The 25842-nt window shown below is 39.3% G+C and overlaps 1 protein-coding gene across 1 annotated transcript in view; it reads right to left on the bottom strand.

The window, feature by feature from the left end:
* STARD13 (StAR related lipid transfer domain containing 13) overlaps nt 1-25842 on the bottom strand; it is a 255593-nt gene that overhangs the window by 219831 nt on the left and 9920 nt on the right. Inside the window, exons 2-3 of the mRNA XM_054388684.1 lie at nt 7042-7188; nt 2790-2924 (exon numbers count right to left, since the gene is read on the bottom strand). Coding sequence (XP_054244659.1) covers nt 2790-2924; nt 7042-7188 — 282 coding nt within the window. The remainder of the gene's footprint in view (nt 1-2789; nt 2925-7041; nt 7189-25842) is intronic.

Here is a 25842-nt window from a genome sequence, read left to right on the forward strand (position 1 = left end):
GGAGGCTGGCAGAGGTGATGTCAGTATCTGAAAATGCCTCTGAAGCTATTTGTGGAAGAGATGCTAGTAGGACGGACACACATGGCAGAAATTTGTCTGAAAGTATGCTTAAAAACAGAATAAACACAGAGGTAGTAAAACAGGCTAACAGGGAAATGTAAGTATGGCTTTTGGAGACCAGGTTCTTTGAATGATCACACACATATGGGTGATTTGGCTAATACAATGTACTTACATTTCAAAAAGCTTCTAGTAAAGTTATCTATCAGACTCAAACTATGCTGTCAAGGAGGAACAACAACAAAAACATCAAGAAATAAAAATGTCTAAAAGTGAAAAAAAAGTGATTAGCTGGCAGCCAGTCACTAGTGGTGTCCTGGAGGGATCAGTGCTGGGCCCCATCCTGTTCAATATCTTTATTGATGATCTGGATGAGGGGATTGAGTCCATCATCAGTAAATTTGCAGATGACACCAAGCTGGGAGCAGGTGTTGATCTGTTAGAAGGTAGAAGGGCTCTGCAGAGGGACCTTGACAGGCTGGACAGATGGGCACAGTCCAACAGGATGGCATTCAACAAGTCCAAGTGCCGGGTGCTGCACTTTGGCCACAACAACCCCATGCAGTGCTACAGGCTGGGGTCAGAGTGACTGGAGAGCAGCCAGGCAGAAAGGGACCTGGGGGTACTGGTTGACAGCCGCCTGAACATGAGCCAGCAGTGTGCCCAGGTGGCCAAGAGAGCCAATGGCATCCTGGCCTGCATCAGGCATAGTGTGGCCAGCAGGAGCAGGGAGGTCATTGTACCCCTGTACACAGCACTGGTTAGGCCACACCTTGAGTACTGTGTCCAGTTCTGGGCCCCTCAGTTTAGGAAAGATGTTGAATTGCTGGAGCATGTCCAGAGAAGGGCAACGAGGCTGGGGAGAGGCCTTGAGCACAAGCCCTATGAGGAGAGGCTGAGGGAGCTGGGACTGTTTAGCCTGGAGAAGAGGAGGCTCAGGGGAGACCTCATTGCTGTCTACAACTACCTGAAGGGAGGTTGTAGCCAGGAGGGAGTTGGTCTCTTCTCCCAGGCAACCAGCACCAGAACAAGAGGACACAGTCTCAAGTTGTGCCAGGGAAAGTTTAGGCTGGAGGTGAGGAGAAAGTTCTTCACAGAGAGAGTGGTTGGCCATTGGAATGGGCTGCCCAGGGAGGTGGTGGAGTCACCATCCCTGGAGGTGTTCAAGAGGGGATTGGACGTGGCACTTGGTGCCATGGTTTAGATAGTCATGAGGTTTAGGGTGACAGGTTGGACTCGATGATCTTTGAGGTCTCTTCCAACCTTCTTGAAATGAAATGAAAATGAAATAATTGGTTGTTTTCTTTTACAGTGGTTGGATATTACCGTACAGTCTCACAGATATATGTTCAATATACTCAAAAATGATCTGGAAAATTGAGGAATAAGAAAGGACACAGTTTTCTGATTATATTCAATTACAAAGGTTAATAAAAATAAAAACTGACTGCCAATTGCTGCAAAAGTACCTCACGACACTGAAGGAGCATAAGAGAAACAGGCAGATAAGACTGAATACCAGTAAATACAATCAGAAACACTGGAGAAAAAACAAAAGTAACAGCAGATTTCAGGTATTCACTGGTTCCTACAAGGTTCCTAAGATTCCATTTTTCACAATACAAAAATTACAGCCAAATTAAAAATCCAGTAGCAAATTTACAACATGAAATAAGTGGGGTTTTACATATTCCAGAATTAAATTCTGGAAGTCACTGCTACAAGATGCTTTGAATATCAAAAGAACAAATGAATACAGAAGACACAAACAGTGGCGAAAGAGACCCTTGGGGGCTATTAAACAACTCCAATATAGTGCCTGGCTTCAATCTGTCTGCACAATAAATAACTCAAAGGAAGCTGAGATGGCTTACTGTCTGCTTACCCTTTTCTTACACTTTTTTCCCTGAACATATAATGTTGGCCACTGCCAAAGAAAGAACACTGGACTATAAGTATCTTTGATTCAACCCAGTGCAGGCCTTTTTATGTCATGTGATGGACACTGCTGGCACATGAGTAATTTAAAACTGAGAGGAAAAACCCATCTGCATTTTGGAATCAAGACAATGATCCTAAAATAGCTTATACTTAGCTATTGAGAAAGTGAATCAAAGCCTTTTGAGAAAACCCTCTCATAGATATTAACAGACTTGGACTGCAGATTACAGCATATTTTGTGAAAAATCCCCAAATAAATACAGCTATTATTGCTTAGAAATAGAGCTTAAATAAACACCCAGAGCTCAACACTCCTGCTTACAGAGAACACAAGGTGAAATCCACCTTAAACAGGACATAACCAAGATCCAAACTAAAAATTCTAAGAGACTAATTGTAAATAAACGTTGATGACAAAGGCAGCAGTGGCTCTGATGCCTGGAATCCATCACATGTAACCTCCAGATGAAATTAATTACTCTGTAGAAGTGCCTGTTTCTTTCCATTAACTCTGAAGGCAATCCAAGTGACTAGTTCATATGCAGAAGTCTTTGTTAGTGTGGTCTAAAATCGGACTAAATGAATCCCACAGCCCTGGAGTCTCATTAACTCAAGACTGACATAGCTTTTATCTGTACCTATTTTGCAAACCAAACTACTCCATGTAGTGCAATATTTGCAGAACAAATGACTTCAAAAAAGGGCAAGGACAATTTTAATGATAAATAGTAAATTTTGAGGTTACTGAATCTGAGACTCAGAGAATGTTGTAAACTGTAGCTACTTACATCAGTTTTAGGTCGTGCTCCAGCTGACACTGGGTAAGGCAAACAGTATAGATCCTGATAGTCTGCTCTTCTATTTTTCCAAGATCCCTTTTCTTGATGATCTCCATAAAAGCCTGTCTCCACTTGAACAGGGAACTGCAAGAGAATTATAAAAACACTGTAAATAAAGGCAAGTCATAAATATTTTTAATGTGAACTGCAAGATAAAAACATTGGAATTTTATCTTTCTTAAGCCTTTTTTCTCTGATATAAGGTAAACCTTTGGCCTCAAACTTTTCCTTAAAGCCACCTGCTCCATCAGTTAGACATCCAGATACTATGCAATTTCCTTTATAGCTAGTATATGCACCAGGAGAACTAATAAACAGTAGTACACCTTTCTAAATATCAAGGAACTGAACCACCTCTACTTTAGAAAGATAAATTGGTTTATTTACATTACTTAAAACCTTTTTCATGTTCTCTTGTTTAACTTAAACAGAGATCCAGCAAGCTTCTATTTTCAAATCAGACAGTGAACTTTCCAAGTTCATTTTTCCACATCCCCCAAACCTGGGGACATCTCACTCCCACACCATTATTTAGAAGACATATGGCCCCCACACACACAGCCACACTGAATGCAATGCCAGGGAGAGACCAACTGCACAACGTTCTCCCCATGTATCCTCAAAAACAACGAGGTGTGGGACAAGGAGTAAGCCCTGCTGCAATCCAGCAAGATTCATCCTAGGAACATCAGGGAACCTGGATCATGGGTGCACTGCTAGGCAGCCCCAAGCTCTTTGGTACAATCAGTCAAAAACAGTCCCATCATAATCAGCAACTGCCTAGTTCCCAGTTAGTGTATTTTTAGGGATGCAAATCAAGGAGGCTTTGAACAGCTGACAAAAGAATCAGTATGTGGCCTACAAAAGTTTGCAGATAACATGCTACTGCAAAAGAATTAAGAGAATGTATAAGTTAAAGACAAAGTTTTAGTCAATGAAAGTCCTATTTTATACTATAAGATGGGGTAATTACAATCAAACAGGATTTCCCTTTCACTATCCATGAACGATAAAGAACTAAAACTGAAAAATGTGATTCTCATTCTTCAGATCTGCCATTTTTGCCATACTGAAATTGAGTACTAGACATCAAATGGCAATGAAGTAGATATAGTAAACAGGAAAACATACTGTTTACAGCAAGTGTTTTATCTCTGCTGCCTCATGTACAAAGTTCTATATTGCTAAGACTTTTTTTCATAGGAAAAGCACAAAAGTTAGATGAGCAGTACTGTTAATTGCTGTTTTTCTCAAACCTAGCAGTTCTGCTCTTAGTACATTCAGATAGCCCAGCTTTTTGTGCTTAAATCATGTATTTATTGTGCTTGTGAGAGAATGTTTCAGAAAACGATTTGATTAAATAAAATTATTTTTTTAATCTTTTCTGGATCACATACTGAGTCATCCAGCCAGTACCTCTGCCTCATATTATACCCCAATAAAAAAACGGCTGGCAGTAACTTGCAGATTACACAGCTATAAGGATAGACCACCTCTTACCATTTGTATAGAAGTTATTACATTTTAGAAAACACCTTACATTTGTTCACCAAAATACTGCAATATCCCCTACTCTCATCCAGTAAGTCCCATGGCATTTATTCACCCAGTTAATTTTCATTAGATAAATAAACACATTGCCAGCCATACAGTAGTCATCTCCTTTGCAGACGTCAGGTCTACAGGCTGGCCTTGCATCTGTGACCACTACACCCAGAATAATTGTACATTATAATTTCTTGCATCAGTTCCCAGTTTATATAATCAAAACAGGATAAAATCATTCTAAGAACTCATAAGTGGCTCATAATTTTATAGAAGCAAAATTTACTGAGATAGGTCAAGTTTCATTGTGTGTGACAAGAACAAAATATTTGATAAGTGTGGAGCAAATTAAGAGCTATAATAAGAAACATGGACCAAACTGGATGAATTGATTGAAGACAAATCACTCATAAAACCAGTATAAAACCAAGAGTTTGTTATTTTTTTTCCATGGCAACTACCACTTTGAGATTTGCAAAATATGTTTCCTAATAAACTCATGGAGAGATTTAGGAATATGTAGTTTTCCTCTCTGGTTATATGAGAAGACTAAGGTCAACCCATTTTGAGGAACATTATTCTTAAATATCTAAATCAAGGCAAATGATTCCCTTGTCCTACAAGTACCATTGCAGGAGACAGTAAACTGCCCCATCATCAGTTCTACAATACACTGCCCCTGACTCTTCTTGCTCTGATCTTGCTGGTCTCATCAGAAAGACCTTTGTGTTAAATGACTTCTCAAGCTCCTGTAATAAAACTGTCTCCTAAAGACCTGAAGGACACTTCCTGGCTGCCAAATTAGGCCATAATAAAAATGTGGCTGATTCTCATGTGCCTGTCTATGGACAATTAAAATGAAGAAAGCTCTCTTGCTTCAGAGTGGGTGATAAAGAGGAGTGTAACTGCTCAAACATCCTATTAAGGAAAATGGTAATTTTGGAATTTATGTAGAAACATCCTTGAAGTCTTTTTGGACTTATCTAAACAGATGAGAATACTGGTAAGCAAAACAAGCATGCCACAACCGGTGAGACTATCTTGGAGGTAGGTTTCATCAGCACAGTAAGTATGACCAGCTCAGTATCACAAGCACAGGCTCTGTGGTGTGGGTGATGTGTTCAAAGAAGGAGGCTGTGCCCAAAGTCCTGGTCTCTGTACTCAGGTATTTGTCTCAACACCAGGTGTCAGTAAGAGAACTGTTTGCACCTGGGATGGTCGTGCTGGCATTTTCTGTGCAACCACTTTTGATGATGCTCTTATATATACCAAAGGATAATTTAAAACATTGTCTGTTTGGATATTTCTGCTGTTTATATGTTACATGTCCTTTACTGAGTGCTCCAGCCATGGATTTGAAGTGCAGTGTCCTATGACGTTCCAGTCATCATGGAAAAAAAAATTATGCCTAACCCCACTGTGGCTTTTGCCTTAGTAGAACATTCACAGCCATAAAATCAGAGGTGTTCAGATCACTGGTTACCAAAACCAGACTGTAACACAATGGCAGCTGCTTAAACTCTGACGGCTCGGATTTCACTTTCAGGCAGAAAAGCAGACTACACTGCCACTGTATTTTGACAGAAGACATTGAGCAGTCTCCTACAAGAAGACAGAACATCGTCCATTAATAGACAAGTTAATGATGAAATTAATTCAGTTGGACAGAGCTGGTTCTGGCTTACTGACATAAAATAAGACTGAAATGAGAGTAATGGCCACTCTTTTACTAACACTCTCCCTGTAGAATATGAAAACACATACTGCAAAGCACAACACTGAGATGTAAGATTCTGAATGTCCCACCCTGAGAGACATAACACTGCACTGTGATCCTCACATTTGCTTGAAGCAATGTTGAAACAGCAGCGACAGCAAAAGCATTTAAACAAGCTCACCTTCCAGTAATTTCGAGCCAGCACTAATATTCAGAGCTGCAAATCCAAACAACTCTATCTCAAGAACTGACTTTAATCATAGCCTAAAGCAGAGAACAAACACTCCTACTTCTCACAGCTGCTCACTCTCTAGGTACTTGCTTGTATAAAAAAACCTTGCTTATTCAAAAATTATTAAAACAGTATCATTACTCCTTAATCCCATTTGCCCTCAAAATAAAAGCTTGGGAAACTGTGTCACCAACTGATGACACCTGCCATCACAAAATATTCTTAACTAGAGGAATGCAGCTCTAAATCAAATATTCAAAGTTAAAAAAAATAATTAAACTCTTCATGAAGATACATAGTGTCTCTCTTGTTCTTACGTCTTTAAATAAATGTAGTAAGTGCAAATAGGCTAGCACTGGAACTTCAAATTGACAATATTCTACCCTGAAAAGCTATCCAACAAGTATCTGGATTCAAATTCCCCTCTAAAAAACAAACACACAAACAAAAACCCCAAAAAAACCCCAACAAACCCAACCATATTTAGTGATTTTAAGCCATAGTAACAAAAAACTAAAGAGTTTCATACTATGGTACTTCTGGTTACTTGGCCAGTAATTGTCTAATGAAATTACAGATTTTATGATTGTAACCTACTTCATTCTTGAATGTGAGCTCCTCAGCCTATTCAGGAACACAACCAGATCTGAAAACCAGGGTTTGATGAGCATCTGATAGCTAAACATTAGGAAACACACACTTCCTACCATTTGCTTGTGCCTTTTGGTAGAAGGAGTACTAGAGGGAGAAGAGGCAGCACTCAGAGCTTCTTCAATATCTAAGTTCAACTGTTCCAGTTTCTTCATTAGACATAACATAGAGTCTGACCATTCAGATCCTTTTTCAGGTTGAGTCTAAAAGAAATCAAATAGACATGAAGTGTTAAAACATTCAAGGTTTTTGTAACCTTATTTGGCTTATTTGGCTTCTAGCCCTTTAAGAAAAAGCTGACCAGCTCTTTCCCTGGCCTTGAATAACTTTTCTCCATTTAGAAAGCTTCAATTATGACTCCAAACCTGATGACATACATTCATAGCTGTTCTTCACTCTCAAATGATCATTCCACTTCTGTAGATCTGAATGGCTTTAACACTTTATCTTGGGTGAAACACTGCCAGCTCAAGCTAAGCAGAACCAAGACCAAAATCAAAGTAACTTTATTGTTTCCTCCTTAATCCACTTCTGTTCCAACAGCTCTCCACTGACTCCTTGTTGTCAGTAAGAATTACAATACTGAACGTTATCATGTGTTCCTTATTTTAGTCCTAGTATAATTTCAGACTTCTTCAAGTCTTACAGCTTTTTTCTGCTCATCTGGGGGGAATACTTCACTGGTCTCAAAAACTGACTGTTTTCATGGATGTATCTTCCCCTTTTATCTGAACTGCTTCACTGCACAATGAAAACATTAATCCATTGTAGTGTAACTGCCAAAAATATTTTTGTTCCTTAGTTCCCTCAAAGACCTTCCCAGTGTTCCAGTGACACCCACACACACACCCCCTTAAGCATCTTTCCATAGTAGCTCCTGTGCATGCTACTGTACTATGCCTTGTTTTCCTTATTCAAATTACTTCTAACGATCTACGAGAAAAATGCAGTCACACTGACCTCCCTGTCATCACAAGCAGATTAGTCTCTGTCCTGAAGCAACTTCAGTTATTTCATCTTCCTTTCTTTCACAAACAATACATATCTTTGCACAGAGGATAATTTAATAACAAACAATTTTAAATGACTGAGCATACAAAGAGTAATACTGTGTTGCCATCCTGCCAAAAGCCTATGAGCATCATACCAACACTCCATAATGCCTAGGGGAGCTAGATAAATATTATTATTCTTATCTGATAAACCTTTATGGCAATTTTTTTCACAAGTGGGACAGAGAGATAATTGCAACTTGCTCACTATTGTACAAAAAGCTCACTCCAGTACTGCACTGACACATATTACTACTAATGGAACTGCTCATCTTCACCAGAGTAACTGAGAATAAGGCCTCAGATTATCAGACACCTGGTCCCACACTACCAAGAGATGCATGTTCTCTTCAGAGAGACTAGTATTATCTTTGTAGGGATTGTTCTGAAGCACAGGAAATTAAATATCCAATCTTTATTGGTTTTTTATTATTTATAAATTATAAATATAATTATAAATAAATTATAAATATAAATATATTTAAATATATTTATAATTATAAATAAATTATAAATATAAATAAATTATTTATTATCCAGTTGTTGTTTTGGAATTTCCCAAATTCTTGCAACCTCTGAGTAGTTCTCCTGAAATGGTGTTACAAATGCTAAACTGTACTTCAACTCAAATTATTTAAATGGATACTTTAATTACTTCCCATCGTCTTCCCAACCATTTTAAAGTAAAATACAGGATGTCCCACAGAAATCGAGTACCAAAAGACACTTCTCATGTTGAATCCATTCTGAAAAGATAATCTTACACAGGAAATCTATGTGTTGATATATGCCTACCCCACCCCTTTTTAAAAGAAAGATTCTGTATTTCCCTGTAGTTGCACTTCCTCATGTACTGATCTTTAGAATACTAAAGAACAGTCAGAAAAAACTCTTCAAGGACAAGACACACAAATGTACCTAAACTGTAGACAAATGTACCTAAAATGTAGACAGTCTCTCAAAATCTACCATGAAGGTTGTATTTCTCAACACAGTTAAGAAAAAATGAGCTTTAAGAATGTAAGCTTCCTTACTTATCAGTGATAAACAATTCTGAGGCAACAATTACACATGGAAATGAGTAAATTGTATTTGATTCCATGAGCTATGCTGAAATTGTAAGTGCCAGAGTACAAACATTGAAGGTTACATTAGAAGTTTGGATTTCTGAGTTCAATAAAAAATAGGAGTGATTTACACAAGTGCAAACAGTCCATTTTCTGTTCCATAACAGCAAAGGGTATTTTGGAGGGCTAGAGAGGTACCTGTAATGTAGCATTTTCCATAGAAAATACAAAGATGAAAATTTCTTAAGACTTTGAGAAAGACTTCAAAATATTTCTAAGACACTCCAAATGTATGTAACAATGCATGTGGTATCATGTTTAAATAAACTAAAATAAATCCCCAGCTCTGTGGGTAGGCAAGCACACTTTGCCTTTATCTCGACAAATATTTACCTACCACAACAACACTTCCAGCATTCACTAATATTTTGCCATACATCTGTACGAGCCAACCCCCCCTTATTTTTATAAATTTCTTGATTTACTGTCACAGAACCCCAGTCACAGTCATTTAAAAAAAATGCAAGTCCTAAGGAGTTTCCCCAAACTGGAACTATCCTAGCTTTCTCCATTCAGTTTCCTTTTTCAGTTCAGTAAGAGTCTGTATTGTGTCTATTAAGAGCATAAGGAAAAAGATGGGTTTTCATTATCCTTTGAGATAAAGCCAAATGGGGCCTAGTTAACAAATGCCATTCACTAATTGGAAATTTGGCACAAAAAGCACCATTTGGAACAAATGCTGATTGGCTACCTATTTCAAAGGTTGCCTGAAATTCCTGCTGAACAGCAAAAACATGATGCTACTTACATTCAAAAAATATACAGCCTGCACAGTAGGATTTCTAAACAGTGAATAAATTCTGCCTAATCCATTCAAGAAGAACACAGCTCCCCAGTGTTTATCCTTAGTAACTAGGTTGGATGCTATCAAAATGCTCAGAAGTGAGTATCTCTCTATCCTGCCCATAGCAACTGCAAAGGCTACTTAAGGGTCAGAGTATCTTTGGAAGCTTTTGTGTCTTGCTCTTCAGGAGGAAATAAAGTCTGTCTAAGAACCATGGTCTGCTTTGTTCATTGTTTCTTCCCCTAAAAAGGTGCACATGGAGAACACTCCTCTCCAGAAACTTTCAAGGTACCCCTTCTTTGTTGAAACTGCAGTCACTCACAGTTGCATAGGAATGCTGTTAACTTTTGAAGAACCTGAAAAGCTTAGAGACAGAACTGTGTTACAGGCCTTTTTTTTTTGTATGGTACCTCAGAATACAGAATCATGTAGAAGACCCTTAGTATCATCCAGTCCAACTATTAACACTACCGAGACCACCACTGAATCATCTGTACCACGCCTACATATCATCTAAATCCTTTTAAATCGAGGGATGGTGACTCAACCACTTCGTTGAGCAGACTGTTCTAATACCTGACAACCCTTTCAATTAAGAAACTTTTCCTAATATCCAATCTAAATCTACCCTGGTCTCTTGAGGCTGTTTCCTCTCACCCTATCCTATCAGATGGGATGTGCAAAGTGAGACCAGAGAATCCCTCAACAAACTAATCACTTGAAGTGGAGCAGCCTTGTCTAAGAAGATCTTGTCATATATTAGGCAGAGAATGACGCAATTGCCGTGGAAGTGAACTCCTTCACCATATGGATTTATCAAGTCCCACACACACGGACAAAAAAAGAATACAAATATCCAAAAAATGAAGTATCATCCTCTGTGCTAAATATAAAATTAAGTGGCATGCACTTCCTCAAACTTGAAGCACTTATAAATGCAGCTACTATGCTTCAGATAAGTTTTATAAAGAACTAACCCAACTTCTTGATACTTACTAAGACACATTTTGCAATCAGGTAAACATAACATTTAATTGTAGGTTGCTACTTCCTAGAGCAACTACAACTTGTTTTGGAACAGCAAGCTTGATGCTTTTGTTACATGTACACATTTATATCTGGATTCTGTGCTCACTTTAACAGTTAAAATTTCATTACAGCCAATTACAAATTTGAGAGGTAAAAGAAGGCACAAGATTATGGTCCATCTCCTAAACAACTACTTGCTCTTTCATTAGATTGAGAAGTAAATACATTCCAGACATTGAACTATTTGTGCCTTTTGGACCAAAGGCTTCTGCACTGTTTTTCAGCTTTCAAGTGTACTTCACTAATCTTATTCAGCAAAAACATCTGTGATAAAAGACATATTTGTTTCAGTGTTTTGCCCATGAAACTTATTGCAATAGGCATAATAGCTGCCAGCAAATCTAAATTTAAAATGAAAGAATGTGGCAGAAGCGAACAAGTCCATAAAGAAGCCCCAGAGGTCAGGGTTAACCTTGCTGCCAGACCCTATCCTATACTGGAAGGCTTTCAAGTGAAGGGCTGTGTGAAAATTACACAACTCTAAATTTATCTGATAACCTGTGGCTTTCAACTTTCAGAAACTTTCTATAGGTCCAATTGTTCTGATAACTAATGTATCGAAAAACTTTGAGTAATAAATTACTAACCTCCTAATAAAAAATACCAATGATATTTAACCCCATCCCTAACTTCAAATGATTTTAGATAAAATTCTGTCTGGTGCCAGATCTGAAAAGAATGATTTTGAGGACATATTTCAGAGCCTAAATATTGTATTTTGCTTGTTGCATTGATAAGGCTCCTCTGTTCTCAAAAGCAGCTCTGTGTAAAAGGTCTCTCAGCCACTGGTGGCTTTGCCTACAGGGTCTGAAGGAGGAAGCCAGATTGGTTCCTTTAAAAAAAAATTAGAATACAAAGGACTCTTTAATTCTCAAAATAGATTTGTGTGCCTTCTATACTGAAGACAAATTATTTCAAAGGGAACTTCCCTCATATCCTATTACAGTGTTACTTAAGTATTTACAGAACTTTTAGATAGACAACTAACTTGTGACACATTTGTTCTAGACAGCAGGTAAAGTAAATTCTTCAGTTAACAACCTTTTCACTTGTAAGAACAGCACTTGCTTTCCATCTCAAATGATCAAGCAAAGGCTCTTCACTCTCTAAAGTCAGCAGACAAAACCACATGCATAGCTAAGTTACTGGGAAAATGAAAGCTCTTCAGAGATACCACATAAAATTCAAAGAAATCTGGATCCTTCTGATGCCCAGAACATGGAGACATTCACCTGAGTTATTAGGACATCAAATTTTCCCAAAGAAAAGGTACAGAAATACTATTATGAAGATAGCATTAATTTAATAATATTTTAAGGGAAATAACTTTTCCAGGATGAACTCTTTTCCTCCTAACTTATGATATTTACATGTCTTCAGTATGTCTGTGTATGGAGCGTCATTTTTCCTTCCTGCCCAATCACTTTCCCCTTTGTGCTTTCCTGGCCAAGGGCATGCTGACCTCAGCTACTGATTTCTTCAAACAGGTTTTCAGAAGTGGCACAAGCTGTACCTGTATGAATCTAATGAAATCCCCTAAGTGTTTGACCTTCTAGAGCAAATTAAACTGATTTTTAAAGCTCTTAAGGTTGTTTCTGGTTTTTCTGTGCTTCCCCTTACAGTGCACTTAATATTTTTTCACTGAACTCAACTGTGCATTTCTAAAGCCTAAGTGTTTGTATTTTAGTAAACCACTAGCTATGGGGACAAAAAGGATATACACTTGGGGGGGTTTACAATTAGAAGGTGCACAACTCAGAAGAAAAGGAGTCCCAAAGAGATGGCACATGAGAAAACAGCGTAACACAACCCTTATCTGATTTATTTGACTTTTTAAAGGCAGCTCAGTAATAGACATAGTTACCTTTTATAACAGCTTATAATCTCTCGATGAATTGGCAAATTTGGTCTTTAATTTGCAACCAAGACATTAATCTGACCTTGCATAGCAAAAACATCCACTGTATAAAAGAAAATAAAATCCTAAAGTCCCAACTCTCTTTCAAGGGTTCCTGCATCAGTTCTTAAGGACTATTGCCCTAAGCCAAACAGGACAGGAGACCTGGTACCAAGAGAATCTTCCAAATATTACCTTATGATATTATCTTATGCAAATATTTCCCAGATGAAGAAACCTGAGCTAATTTCTGGGACTGAAGGTCGTAAGCTGTACCGGCTTCTTGGTGCTTCAGCCAGGTAAGTGGGAGAAATTGGAAGGGAGGAGAAAAAAAAGGGAATTTAGTTGAAAAACTGGGGTAAAATGCTTTGGAAAACAATTGCACACTAATGTAGAAGTTTCAAAGTGCGGTAGCCCATTGTCCCAGGCAGCCTAGTATGAAAATTCCAGGTTCGTTTCCAGTAAAAACAACTACTCACCAATTTGACTTCTCATTTTAAAAATGACAACTTAAAACGGCATGTAGTTGCTTTTAACATCAAATTGTAATTTAGGTTTGCTCCAACAATTAAAAAAACATTTCTATTTTCCCACTTCACAATGCCTACAGCAATTCTCCACTTTATAGCAACTTATGATGTCAAGAACACCGAATTTCACAGACTGTGTGACAAGTCTGTACTGCCAACACATGCTGCAGAACTGGAACCTGAGCAGACAAGCTGTGCTAATTGACATCTGCTCCTATTTCAGCACACTACCCTCTTGGTCTACCCCACCTTCACCTGCTCATAGTGCCTTCATCATTTACCTATTCTGTCTTCATCTTGTGAGGTAGAAACAAACTGTGCTTCTTGTATCCCAAACACCTCCTCTAAAGCAGTAAATTCCTGATGCTGTTCATCTGCTGTTGGTTTGGCACCATCTGCAACTGCAGTTTTATCTGCACATCGCAATCCGTGACCATGGATATCAATACAATTCACACACAACAAGTATTAAAATGCACTTAATGTTTCTGCCAACAAAAAACAGTAACTTCAAAATACAGTAACACTTAGCATGACTACACTGGAATATGTAACCAGCTTGTGCGTATTGACAGAGGAGTACCTTCCTGCAGTGCCTGCTGACTATGGAACAGTGAATTTCACAAAAGCTGAAGAGTGTCACACCATTAAATTCACAATAAGTTAAATACTGGAATAGGTAACTGAGAGATCCTTATCCCTAGTCCATTTAGTTGCACTTTTTGATTTTGGATAGGACTTTGTCTATTCTCTTTAAAAACAGTTACCACTTCAGAAAATAGGTTAGATGCAGAAGAGCTGGGGCCAGGTTCATCTGGAGAAGAGGAGGCTCAGGGGAGACCTTACTGCTCTCTACAATTGTCTGAAAGGAGATTGTAGCCAGGTGGGGGTTGGTTTCTTCTCCCAGGCAGCCAGCACCAGAACAAGAGGACACAGTCTCAAGCTGTGCCAGGGGAAGTTTAGGCTTGAGGTGAGGAGAAAGTTCTTCACAGAAAGAGTAATTAGCCAGTGGAATGGGCTGCCCAGGGAGGTGGTGGCGCCACTGTCCCTGGAGGTGTTCAAAAAAAGACTGGATGTGGCACTTGGTTTAGTTGTCAGGAGGTGTTAGGTATTAGGTAATAAGTTGGACTTGATCTCTGAAATCTTTTCCAGCTTGGTTGTGATTCTGTGATCTTCGGCCTAGTGCATTTTTTATCGGTTCTCCCATCACTTCAAAAATCAAACCCCAATGAGAAGCATAAAAAGGATATGCCTCCCAAGATCCATAAGCATTCAGAGTTCTGCAAATTCAACATTGTTCCTTGCCCAAAATTTCTTGCAATCTACTACTAAAAAATACTAACATTAACAATGCACTTCTACACAGAAATCTGAAATTAATGAGGGAATAAAGAGTGAAATGCACTTTCTAGAATTAAAGAACACAAAAGGCTCAAGGACAAAGAACTGAAAGGTTTGCAGAAGGGATGATATTTTTGGAGACTAAGAATAGGTGGTGATGGGTGAAAGGATGGAATGTGAATTATAAGAACAGAAGAACAGCAGATAATTGAAATAATGTAAACCACCTAAATTACATCCTGAAATGACTTTCATCAAGCTAACAATAAAGTAAGGACATTAATCCCAGGCCCAGGAAAGTAATTAGGCATGATTCCCAGATCTTCACTGGAAGTTTGACACCTAAGCATTCCATTTTAATGGCTGAGCTTCAGTATTATTCAAAACCAAGTTAAATGCAATCTATGGATCTGCTATGAGTTAAATACTTATTATTTAAATATATTAACTACCCTTGAAATTCTTGAAACTTCTAGAACAAAAGTAATAGAATTTCTACAAGCTCATACTGCTACCTTTATTTCAAAAACTCATGCAACATAAAAATCAGTTTTTTAAACAATTGTGAAAACACCCCTTTATTGTCTGACATTACTTAGCTTCATCTCAAGTTACACTTTTTTGTTAAACTAACAAAAAACATTTATGAAAACTTAGTGCGTAATACATACAACAGCCTGGGCCAAGTTTCCCCATATTAATTTAATTCCATAAAAATCCTTGTGGTTGTCACAGTATAATACAGACTTGCTAGTCGTGTAATGCCTGGGTATAACCACATCAAACTCAAAGGTAATACATACTTTATTTAGGGCAGGCAACTCCTAACGTCATACTGGAATTAGAGAGAAACATGTTTTTTGAAACAGCAGCTCTCACAGCAGCAAAGAAACTGCCTGGGATTTTGGGCACAAAAAAGATCCAGCAAAAGCATTACAAAGGGTTTCTCCTCCAAAACCAATACATCAGAGGAAGAACAAAGAAAAGGTTTCCACCGCATCAGTCTAAAGTGCAGTTTGTTAACATTATGATCTCCAACTACCAGATTTCGCCCAGATCGCTCAAACATTTAGGGCCAAATACTTTGACAGTAACACACTTAAATAATTTTTTAACGTCGTTTCTTCCCTTGATTCGCGTGGAGGTGCCTTATTTCACCAGAACGCAAGTCGGTTGCACTGCCTCCATGGACCCGCCTGATCCCGCACGCAGCGCAATGATGCTCAGTGCACCAAGGACACGGTGGCACAGCGCTGAGCAGCACGAAGGCCAAACATGCTCCGGCCCCGTGCACTGCACTGCGCCGCCCTGGTCCCGGCCCCCCGAGCAAGGCAGAGGCCATCACATCTAGCCGATCGGGGCTGAGGGCGGCAGCAGCTAGGCCCACGTCCCCCAGGGCCATTCTTCCTCCAGCACGAATGGTGGGCTTAGGCCACGTTTCGGAGCAGACGCTCCCTTCATCCTACGGCAGCGGCTTTCTCAGCCATATGGCAGTGGTGGCGGCAAGCGAGAGCCCTGCCTTCCTACCCCCGCCCAGCCACCACGCTTAGAACGATGCTGCCTCCCGACCCCGCGAGGAGGAGAAGCAGCCCTGGCAGAGGTTGCGTGAGAGGAGACGGCGCCTCCCTGACGGAAGGGCGAAGGGGCCGCTCACGGGGAGCAGGCCCTGCGGAGCCGCTTCCCGCCCTGCCCGCCAACAATGGCCGCAGCACAGCCGCCCACACGTACGCCCTGATCGCCGCCCGCCGGAGCCCGCCCTTTCCACAAGCTCGCGCGCGCTGGGGGAGGGGAGAAGAGGGGCGGGGTCCCCTTGCGCCCCCCTCCTCCTCGGCCAGCGCCCCGGGATGCGCGCGCAGCGTCCCCGCTTCCTCTTTCCGCTCGCCGACCCGCGCGCGCCTCTGTGACATCACTAGTGGGCGGAGCCAGGAGGCGAGGGGCAGGCCTAGGCACCGGCTCGCGGGGCGGCAGCGCCACCTGGCGGGTAGCGCCGTACAGCGGCGCCGGCAGTCCGAGAGCGCGACCTAGCGTCCCGGGAGAGAAGGGCGGGTCCTACGCGGGGGGCAGGGGAAAGGGCTCGGCTCGCTTCGCCTAGGTAGGTGGTCGACAGCGGCTGGGCGGGCGGCAGGAGGTTGAGGGCTCCGGGAGCCAGCTGCGCCTTGGCCCGCTGGCCTCTCCGCGCTCCGCCCTGCCGCTGTTGGCGCGGGGCCCGAGCTCACAGGCTCTCGCAGTCGGTGGGGAGCCGTACCTCCAGAGGGCGAGGCTGAGCACTAGAGGCAGCCTCCTGCCGGCCCTGCGGGAGCAGGCGGACCTTCCGCACTGTCTTCAGGGGTCCCGGAGTCCGGTGCCTCAACGCCTCCAGGGGCAGCCGCGAGGAGCCGCCGGGCTGCCCAGGCTATGAAGTGGACGCTGAACTGCACCCTGTCTCGCTCCTCCCCAGCAGCCTCCCCTGTGCCGTTCCTTGGTATAAAAATTGCCCCACCTCGGGCTGGCTTTGCTCCTTCCTCCCGTGCCTCAGTTTCCCCAGTATGAAAGAGCACTTCTAAGGAAGACCTGCTTCACGCAGGGCTGGGCGTGCGGATCCTACTACTGATGCCTCATCTGCACACCTAAGCAGAATAAATGAAGTTCAAAAGTAATCTGAAGACAATCAGGTTTTCAGAATTTTTTCTGCAGTTGCACACACTGGTGGAAAGTTACTGCTTTTATGCTCAAAGCTACGGTTACTGCACTTAGATTTGCGCTTAAAATGGCTAACTGCATGCTTAAATAGTTACATACACACAGCTGAAAAGTCGGCAAGCTGCTCCTCTGGCATACTTGACATGTCAAAATAAATCATGCTCTGTTGAGATCGATTCTGTTCAATCTTAGAAAAAAAAATTATATAAAATCTGAGATCTGATTAGATTGCCTTGATTTCAATAGTCTTATGAATAATAGGAGCCAGACAATTAAAACTGTAACATTTACCCAGGTTCTCAAAGCTAGCCAACACTGGCTGTCAGAAGCACACGACTGAAGTCATAACAACGTTTGAACCACTGGATTGTACTGCAGTTTGCCTTGGGGTAGTTGATCACTTTTGTTAGTGGTGAGACAGTCTGAGCTCAGGTCTGATGTTTGAACACAAAAGGAGACTTCGGACAGGACAGAAAATTCTTCCAACTCCTAGATTTCAGCACAGCTCAAGAGAAGAATGCCTAAAATAAAGCATTTCTGAAAGCATTCAAGATTTGCTTATTTGGTTTGATGCATTAAAATGAGCCTCAAGTGGGCAGATTTGGATAGTTTCTTTTTTTTCCCCTCTTTCTATAGAAAGAGATCTTTATAGAAATCTTTATAGAAAGATTTTTCTTCGAAGTCCATTATATTTTGAGGCATGAAAATGAAATATATGGGAAGGGAAGAAGAATAGTAATCCCAGATACTGGAAGCCAAAGTCAGGCTGTAATCACCGTTCCTTTAATTACCAAGAGTGAAGTCTGGCAAAACATGAGATCCAGATCTGGAGGATCAGTCTCCTGTCTTGACATCATGATACTCAGAAGAAACTGGTAGAACAGTGAATCAAGACTGTGAAGCCTGAATGTGAATCATGTTACTGTACAGCTCCTAGTGCCAGAACTTCCTTTTAGTTGTAGTCCTGTGTCTTTTGGTTTGATGCAAATGATCATTTCTATTCTTCCTTAATAAATAAAAATCATATTGAACCACATCAATAAAAAATAGTTTTGAATACCTTTTAAAAATCAGTTCTCTTAATTTTCCCTGTAGGATGATATACTTTTCTAGTTTCATTTACTTTTTTGTAATAGAACTTTCCTGTGTTCATTATTGGAATGTATAGTTTTAATTAAAATGCTAAATGTAGGGTTTTTTTTCCTCCAAGTTTATTATATTTTAATGGTATTTACATGTAAAGTAATTACGCTTTACATAATTATTTTCTCTTTTTTATTGCCTGGTGGTTTAGGAGAGCAAATTCACGTTGTTCCATCTTGGTGTTGCTCAACTGCTGTGACATTTTTCCACAACTTTTTTTGTATTTTAAATAGTTTCAAACCCGTTTGAAAGATGGGAATAAATATTAGAGAGATCAAACTTCAAAGCTTAATCAAAACGTGTGGCTGGATAGATAAAAGAAACTTAAATGACAGCTCACTTTCAGGTCATGTAGCTTATACATCAGGAGCTGCCAATGAGCATGTAAGTGCTCATATCTCCAGGCAGAGAAAAGATACCTATAGTTAAAGCACATGCTGCCTCTTGCCAAGAATCACAGGGAGTTTGGGGACATGCTAGGGAAAGGGAAATAGAGGTGTGGAGAAAATATGGAGAGGGGGGAACTGGAGACAATGCAAGAATGCTGGGAGAGGACTGGAGTATGATGAAAAACCACTGAGAGGTAGGAAGAGAGAGCAGGAGATGCTGAAAAGGGTGAGCCAGGAGGCCATAGGAAAGTAGGATGTATTAGATCTGCAGAATGTAGGTTTGGTAATCTTAAATCAGAAAAATGCTTTGGAACAATACTTTTCAGAGATAATAGTGTCAGGGTGATAGGTGAAATCTGTAGAAAAGGTAGGGCAATAAATTTTCACTTTCTACCCTGAGACGCTGGATTTTATAAATTACGGGAGGGTTCTGTCATGAAGAGCAACTAATTCCTGATCAACACAATTGAAGAAAAATACATTCTGAAGGAGGTGATAGGTGGTTCGGTTCTTACTCTGTGATTTTATAGGATTTGTTAAATTTTTTCATATGGAGGCAGAGGGTTCCTCAATAGCTTCTGTTTAGATGTCAGCCCTGCCAAGCTGCTCTTTGCAGAGCCATGATGAATTTAGTGAACTTAGAAGCCCATCTTTAGTGGCCAGGTATCAAGACAAGGACTTAGTTGGTTCCTTTTTGAATGTCAGTTGTTGGGAAGAGCAGTGGGCTAAGGACAGTCACGTAAAAGAAAATAATTATTCTATGTGGCAGAATTGCAGCAGGTAAATACACAATTGAAAATGTTTTCTGGGAAAAAAAACTCAAAACATTAGAGGTAAGGAAGTAAACTAAGGATAGCTGTAACTAAAGATACAGTTTAACACAAACAGTAGATTCTGTTTGGTTTGGTGTTGGATTCACCAAAGTGGAAGGAAGGTGGGAGTAAGTTTGAGTATGCTGGTAAAATCAGAAATATCATTATACCTGGTAACTAGGTAAAACTAGCTCTAGGTATTATTTATAGTACCTGTACATTGTTCAGTTTCAATGTATCTCCTGTTTTGAGAGGGCTTCTGAGTTGCAGCATTTTAGTAATAAGAATTCTGTCAAGAGGACATAAGGACACTGATCATAGCAATGAATATATCTGCTTGTGTAGATTTTTGGAAGAGACATGAGTGAAGAGGCACATTTTTCTTTTCATTGTTAAAGTCTCTTAAATGCCTGCACTGAATCAGATGGGATCTCCCTGTGGAGCTCTTCAAAGACACCAATGTCTTTTCCTCTGATTGTTTAAGGAATTTATGTGCTTCATTTGACAGACTGCTTTCTCTATCATTTGGAAACTGGATACATTCCCTAACACCCAGATCCAGATAATATTCTGCTGATGTCTTAACTCTGTGTTGAGGCAAGACCTGATGTGCACCATCTCCACTCCCTCTTGTCTTCCTCCCACATCCCTAATTTCTCTGGGAGGAAAATTAAATGATAAGAGCAGTGAGCCTATTCTACCAGGCCCAGTGGATGATCAGGAACTGTGGATACTTAAATATGTACATTTTAGAAGAAAATTAATTGTCTAAATTATAGAGATCAGATGCAATTCCTCCCTGCTCGATAAAACCAGTAAAAGCTTCCAATCTGGAGAAGCAGGTAGTTCTACAGATAAAGTTTTGAACAGCCTCTACACATCTTGCAAGAATGCCACCCCTCTGTCTTCCTGGTGTTTTTTTTCACCACTGGTAAACCGAGATGTTCCTGTTACCTGCCTATGCTAAAAGCTACAGTATCAGGTGTGCTGCTACAATAATCTGCTGTAGTTTATACTCTTTCTTGGTCCTCTAAATGGCAAGAATACCCATGGCAAATATAGAAGCTGAGGAAATCAAGTAAAGTTTAAGGTCATCACCTAATGCACAAGAACTCATCTGTCTGTGCATGCATATGGTCCTTAATCCTTTATTGATTTATATAGTATGTGTTTTGTCTTATATTTTCCATTATTAATGCTAGCTATTTATTTAAAGTTTTCAGAATTTTAACTACATTTTTTCTTTCAGAGATAAGAAACAGACATATACTATGTGAATGATGAAAACAACTTTCAGAAACATAACTATTCATGGTATTTGTAACTACTAATGGTACTTGTAAACAGCTGAAGCTCTGTCTTGCTAGAATGGAAAGATGCTCTGAGGAAGTTGTAGCCTAAGCCTGTCCCAGTGTTTCAGCTACCAAACAGAGGTTTAGCCTAACCATTGTTGACTTCCAATCATTACATTTTGAGTACTTTAGTGTTATTTTCACTTGCCTGGCTCTTTGTGAAGTACCATAGTTGAAAGCATTTGAAAATTCTGCTTATCTATGTTAAGGTATTTGGTGAATGTTATTTCTGTTTAAAAGTAATGGCTATTAAAAAGAACGTAAAAACATTATTATTATTTGGAATTACTAAGAGAATTATGAGTAGAAACCAAAAACATCTGCTGTGGGATGACTACCAGCAGTGATACTTTCTATTCACAAATATTTCAGTTCCATGTGATATGAAATCTTTTAGCAAAACCCTATCAACCACAATAATCCAAATTTAAAAAATTATTGACTTAACTCTGGCAAATAACTGAAAAGAAACAATTCCTAGCCTAATTCAAGGAGGCTAGGACTTCAGCTAGGTCCTCTGATTCTGTACCTCAAACAAAGTTTAAAAAGTGTATTTGAAATGCAAGACAATGAACAGAAATAAGCAAAAATCTCCCTAGCAAAATGCTGTATAATGTAGAATTGCAAAATTTTCAGGTGTAAGCGGCATATATAGATATCCTTGTGGGGGATTCTTTATGTGCTGCATTAGCACTTGAGCTATACCCAAACATTGGAGGATAAAACTTGAAAGGATCATAGTTTGTACTTTAATAGCTTGTTTTAATGCAACATTTGAAGAACTTAAAAATGTGACAAGCACTCCAAATTGCTCTCTAGTCCTGCTTATCTCTGCATAGTCCTGTTGTGATATTGCCATTTCAAAACAAAACAAACCCAAAACCAAACTAAACCAAACAGAAAAACAACCAACCAAAAAAAACACCCCAAAACACCCCACCCCCCCAACCACACCAACAACAAAATAGAAGAAAACAAACAAAAAACCCTGTGCAGCAAGGTGAAATGGACCAGAGCACACTTGAGAGTGATCGATATGCAAAAAAACCCTGTGCAGACAATGTAGAAACTAACTGTCATGGATTAAATTGAACCTGCTGCTCTTACTCATACCATGCTGCAGTCATGCCAGCTTCAAAAAGTCAAAGTGCTAACTGGAGCAAAGTATTATGGGGCCATAAGTTCAGATTGCAACATGGGAGGCTTCCTGTTCTGGTTGCTGCTTCTGGGTTCCAGGTTCTTGAGTATTGGCTCTTTCCTGCAGGCATGGTGGTGGAACAGGTAGGAGTTGGGTAGCTGCTGGGTTTGGTTTTCTGTTTTGTGCTGGGTTTTTTTCCCCCTGTGTATTTCATGGTGTTTCTTCTGCAAATAGGCTAAGCTAAAATAATCATGTATTGTATTATTAGATTAATTAGATTATTAGCTAAGGTAATTATGCATTGTGTTTATGATATCTTATGTTACATTAAACTCTTATCTCTTTATCTCAGCCCTGAGTTGTGTGTGTCACTCTTCCCCTCACTTTTGTGTTGAGGGAGCAGGCAGTTAAACCATTGCACTAACCTACTTGCAACCCATCCAATATATGTTTAAATTTGCAATTTAAAATATCAAAGTGATATCCATTTCATTTGGAATCTAAGTGATGTGTTTATTTTCTTTTAATTTAACTGATATTTGTCAATTCATCAAACTTGAATTACTTTTCAAAGACAGCTTAATTTTGACAGCCTTCTCTAGGGAAAATACCTTTACCTGCCAGTAAAGCTATACAAGCTCCTTAGTAGCCCACCTAGCAGGCTGTTGGAGGCTCCTAACATATCACACCCAGGCTAAGGAATAATTTACTGTCATGGAGAATTTTCAATCTTTGGAGAGGTTTTTTTCTGAGCTAGAGTAACCCCAATTTTAAAAACAATTACTTTGCAAAACTGAATGCATTTATTTGCCTTACTATGCCTAGAAGTTGTTTGTTGGGGGGGTTTGGTTGTTTGGTTCTTTGGTTTTTTTATACCACCTTTAAATCAGCTGCTTAAACTAAATTTTCCTTCTTAGTTTTGTAGTTTTCAACCCCATACTTGTGACTCTTTCACATTCATTTTTATTTGCACTGAAATTAAATGCTATGTATCCTGAGCTGCTTGTATGACCACTCCTTAGCTTTTGCAACCATGTGAACATAATTTCCAAATAAGAAAAGAACACCCATCAAGAAAGTCTAGTATTTTTAACCTTAAATATCTACATTCTGTTTAATGCAGCTTAGGCTGATCCTCTCATGAACTTTATACAAAACTGGAAAAGCTGCACACAAGAGAATGTGATCAGAGATAAAAATGGTAAATGTATGCATTCTAACCTATATCAGTGCTTACTATTTTAGAGTTTGCTGTTATTTATTGTTTGTATTCATGGTGAATTCTTTTATTTAAAGAAGTTTTATATGAGAACACTGAAGTGGCCATTTTAGGGTTTTCTGACATTCACATACAAAATGCAGGCTTTGTTATGCCTGAAAAGCTGAGTTTCAAAAGCATTTTCTGAAGCTGTATAATACACTGTTCCTTTATTTCAGGGAAAAATGAGTTCATCTCTGGTTGCTCGGAATACTGAGGGTTTTCCACTAAGTCTTTTAATACCCATTTCTCTCTTTTGTAGCATTCCTTTCCTTATTTTTTAAAAATTTATTTGTTTTTAGTTCCTTCAGTGTATTATATGCCCCCCAAGATAAGACTAAAACTGCTAAGTCCTTACAAGACATCTGTACTACACAAAACACAAAGTGGAGGGCTATCTTGAATGCCCTCTTGCATGAGAGATATATGATAGTATTGTAACTTTTAATTATTTTTTTTTATAGATAAAGGATCTTTGGAATATTTTTGTCTTCCAGGAGTAATCTTTTTTTTTAGTTTAATCATCTTCCATCTCTCAAACATGAATTTTTATAGATATCTGCATCTACAGTTATTTGTATTTTAATAAACTGATAACAGAGCAGATAAAAGTACAGCTTGAGGTAAACTCTTGGACTCTAAATGCCTAGTTGCACACACACTTGGTACTCTGCTTTCTCTCAGTATGGACACTGATCTTGGTCAGGCATGCTGTTATTAAAAAACAGTCTGTGTATCCTAGTTACTGGTTTTGCATACTTTGGTGTTGATGTATGGTACTGTTATGGTTTGAAGCTGGAACTTTAGCTCAGTTCCTAACTGCAAAATAAGAGTAGGGATTCTCCACAGACTTAGAGTAAAAGGTAAATGAAGTTACAGATTGGACACAGAGGAATAATAACTGATAGGTACATATCATCCCATTTGTTTGCTGGATAGCTTATACTTGGTTGCACAGATAGTTCTTCTTTCTTTTCTGTCACTTCTGCTTGCAACTTCTCTCTATCTCCATGGCCTTGCTGGGATAATCTGTTTTGACTACTGTGTGTGAGGTACTGGGAAGAAGGGAGCAGGTGAGGAGGCTGCTAGCAGTCCCTCTGGGCTGCCCAGGGGGGTACTTCTGATTGTTGAGTGGTGAATATATGTAAATATATATTTTGTATATGTTTTACCATCTTAGATAGTTTCATATTTAGTTTGCTTTTGTAAATATAACTTCATTTTGCTTCCATACTTTCTGAGCTAGTCTGGTGATTTATTCTGGAGGTAACTCTTGATCCTGGGGGTGAATCTCCAGTCGTTGCAGGGAGGGGAAACAAATCTAAACCTCACAACAGGTATATTATAGAACATACATACAAATTGCAGTGTTATATTCTGTTGTTTCTTGGCAGGTTTAGCAGCTTTTTTGGCATTTTGATTTATGTAAATAAGTCCCCAGTCTAACTGAAAAGGCTTTTGCCACAGTGAAAAAATGGTCATTACACAGCTACTGAAATTTCACCATTACTCTGTTTGAATAGGAACATTACATAGTAACTGTAAAACTTACACTAGCATATCACTAACTACTTGATCACAAAAGTTAGATTTAGGGCAGACAATGTTTCTCTAAATAAACAATACAAAGAAGCTGTTAAATCTTTGACACAAAAAGATTACCTATGCCAGACTAGAGTTTTGAAACATTGGCTTGTAAGTCTAAATGCCAGGGAATTTCAGAATCTGTAGAAAGCACAGATAAAGAGAGCCCAGTAATACAATACAAAAGTCTGGTGAGAGTATTACTGCAGTTAATTTCTGGATGAAAAATGCTTCAAATGCAGGTGCTGGAATCAATGTCCTGTCCATTTTATTTCTCAGAACTCTAATCTGTTTCAGAGGAGGTTTGCCTTCACTGTGCTGCAAAAATCTTAGCTCTGAGATAATTCAAAACTTGGTAAGACTTTTAGTTTGGACAAAGCTTGGATAGGTAAAAGTAGTTTATTTCTAGTTTTACTACATTTTAAAGTACTCCATAATTGGAGTGATAGTTAAGAAAAGTCTTGAGGGTGATGACATTCTCTCCCACAGAAAATAACCACACAAAAATGTTGCAAAATGAAATGTCAGATCTATCATCCTAAAATTGCTATGAAGTTCACTCTATATTTTTAAAGTTTTTAAATTTCTCTGACTTTGTTTCAAACATAGGCTTCAGTGTTCACTCAGATTGCTGGTTATATGTTGTGGCAACATCAAAATTATCATATATCCCTGGGCACAG

This window comes from Indicator indicator, chromosome 1 (genome assembly GCF_027791375.1).
Source record: "Indicator indicator isolate 239-I01 chromosome 1, UM_Iind_1.1, whole genome shotgun sequence".
NCBI classification, from domain to species: domain Eukaryota; kingdom Metazoa; phylum Chordata; class Aves; order Piciformes; family Indicatoridae; genus Indicator; species Indicator indicator.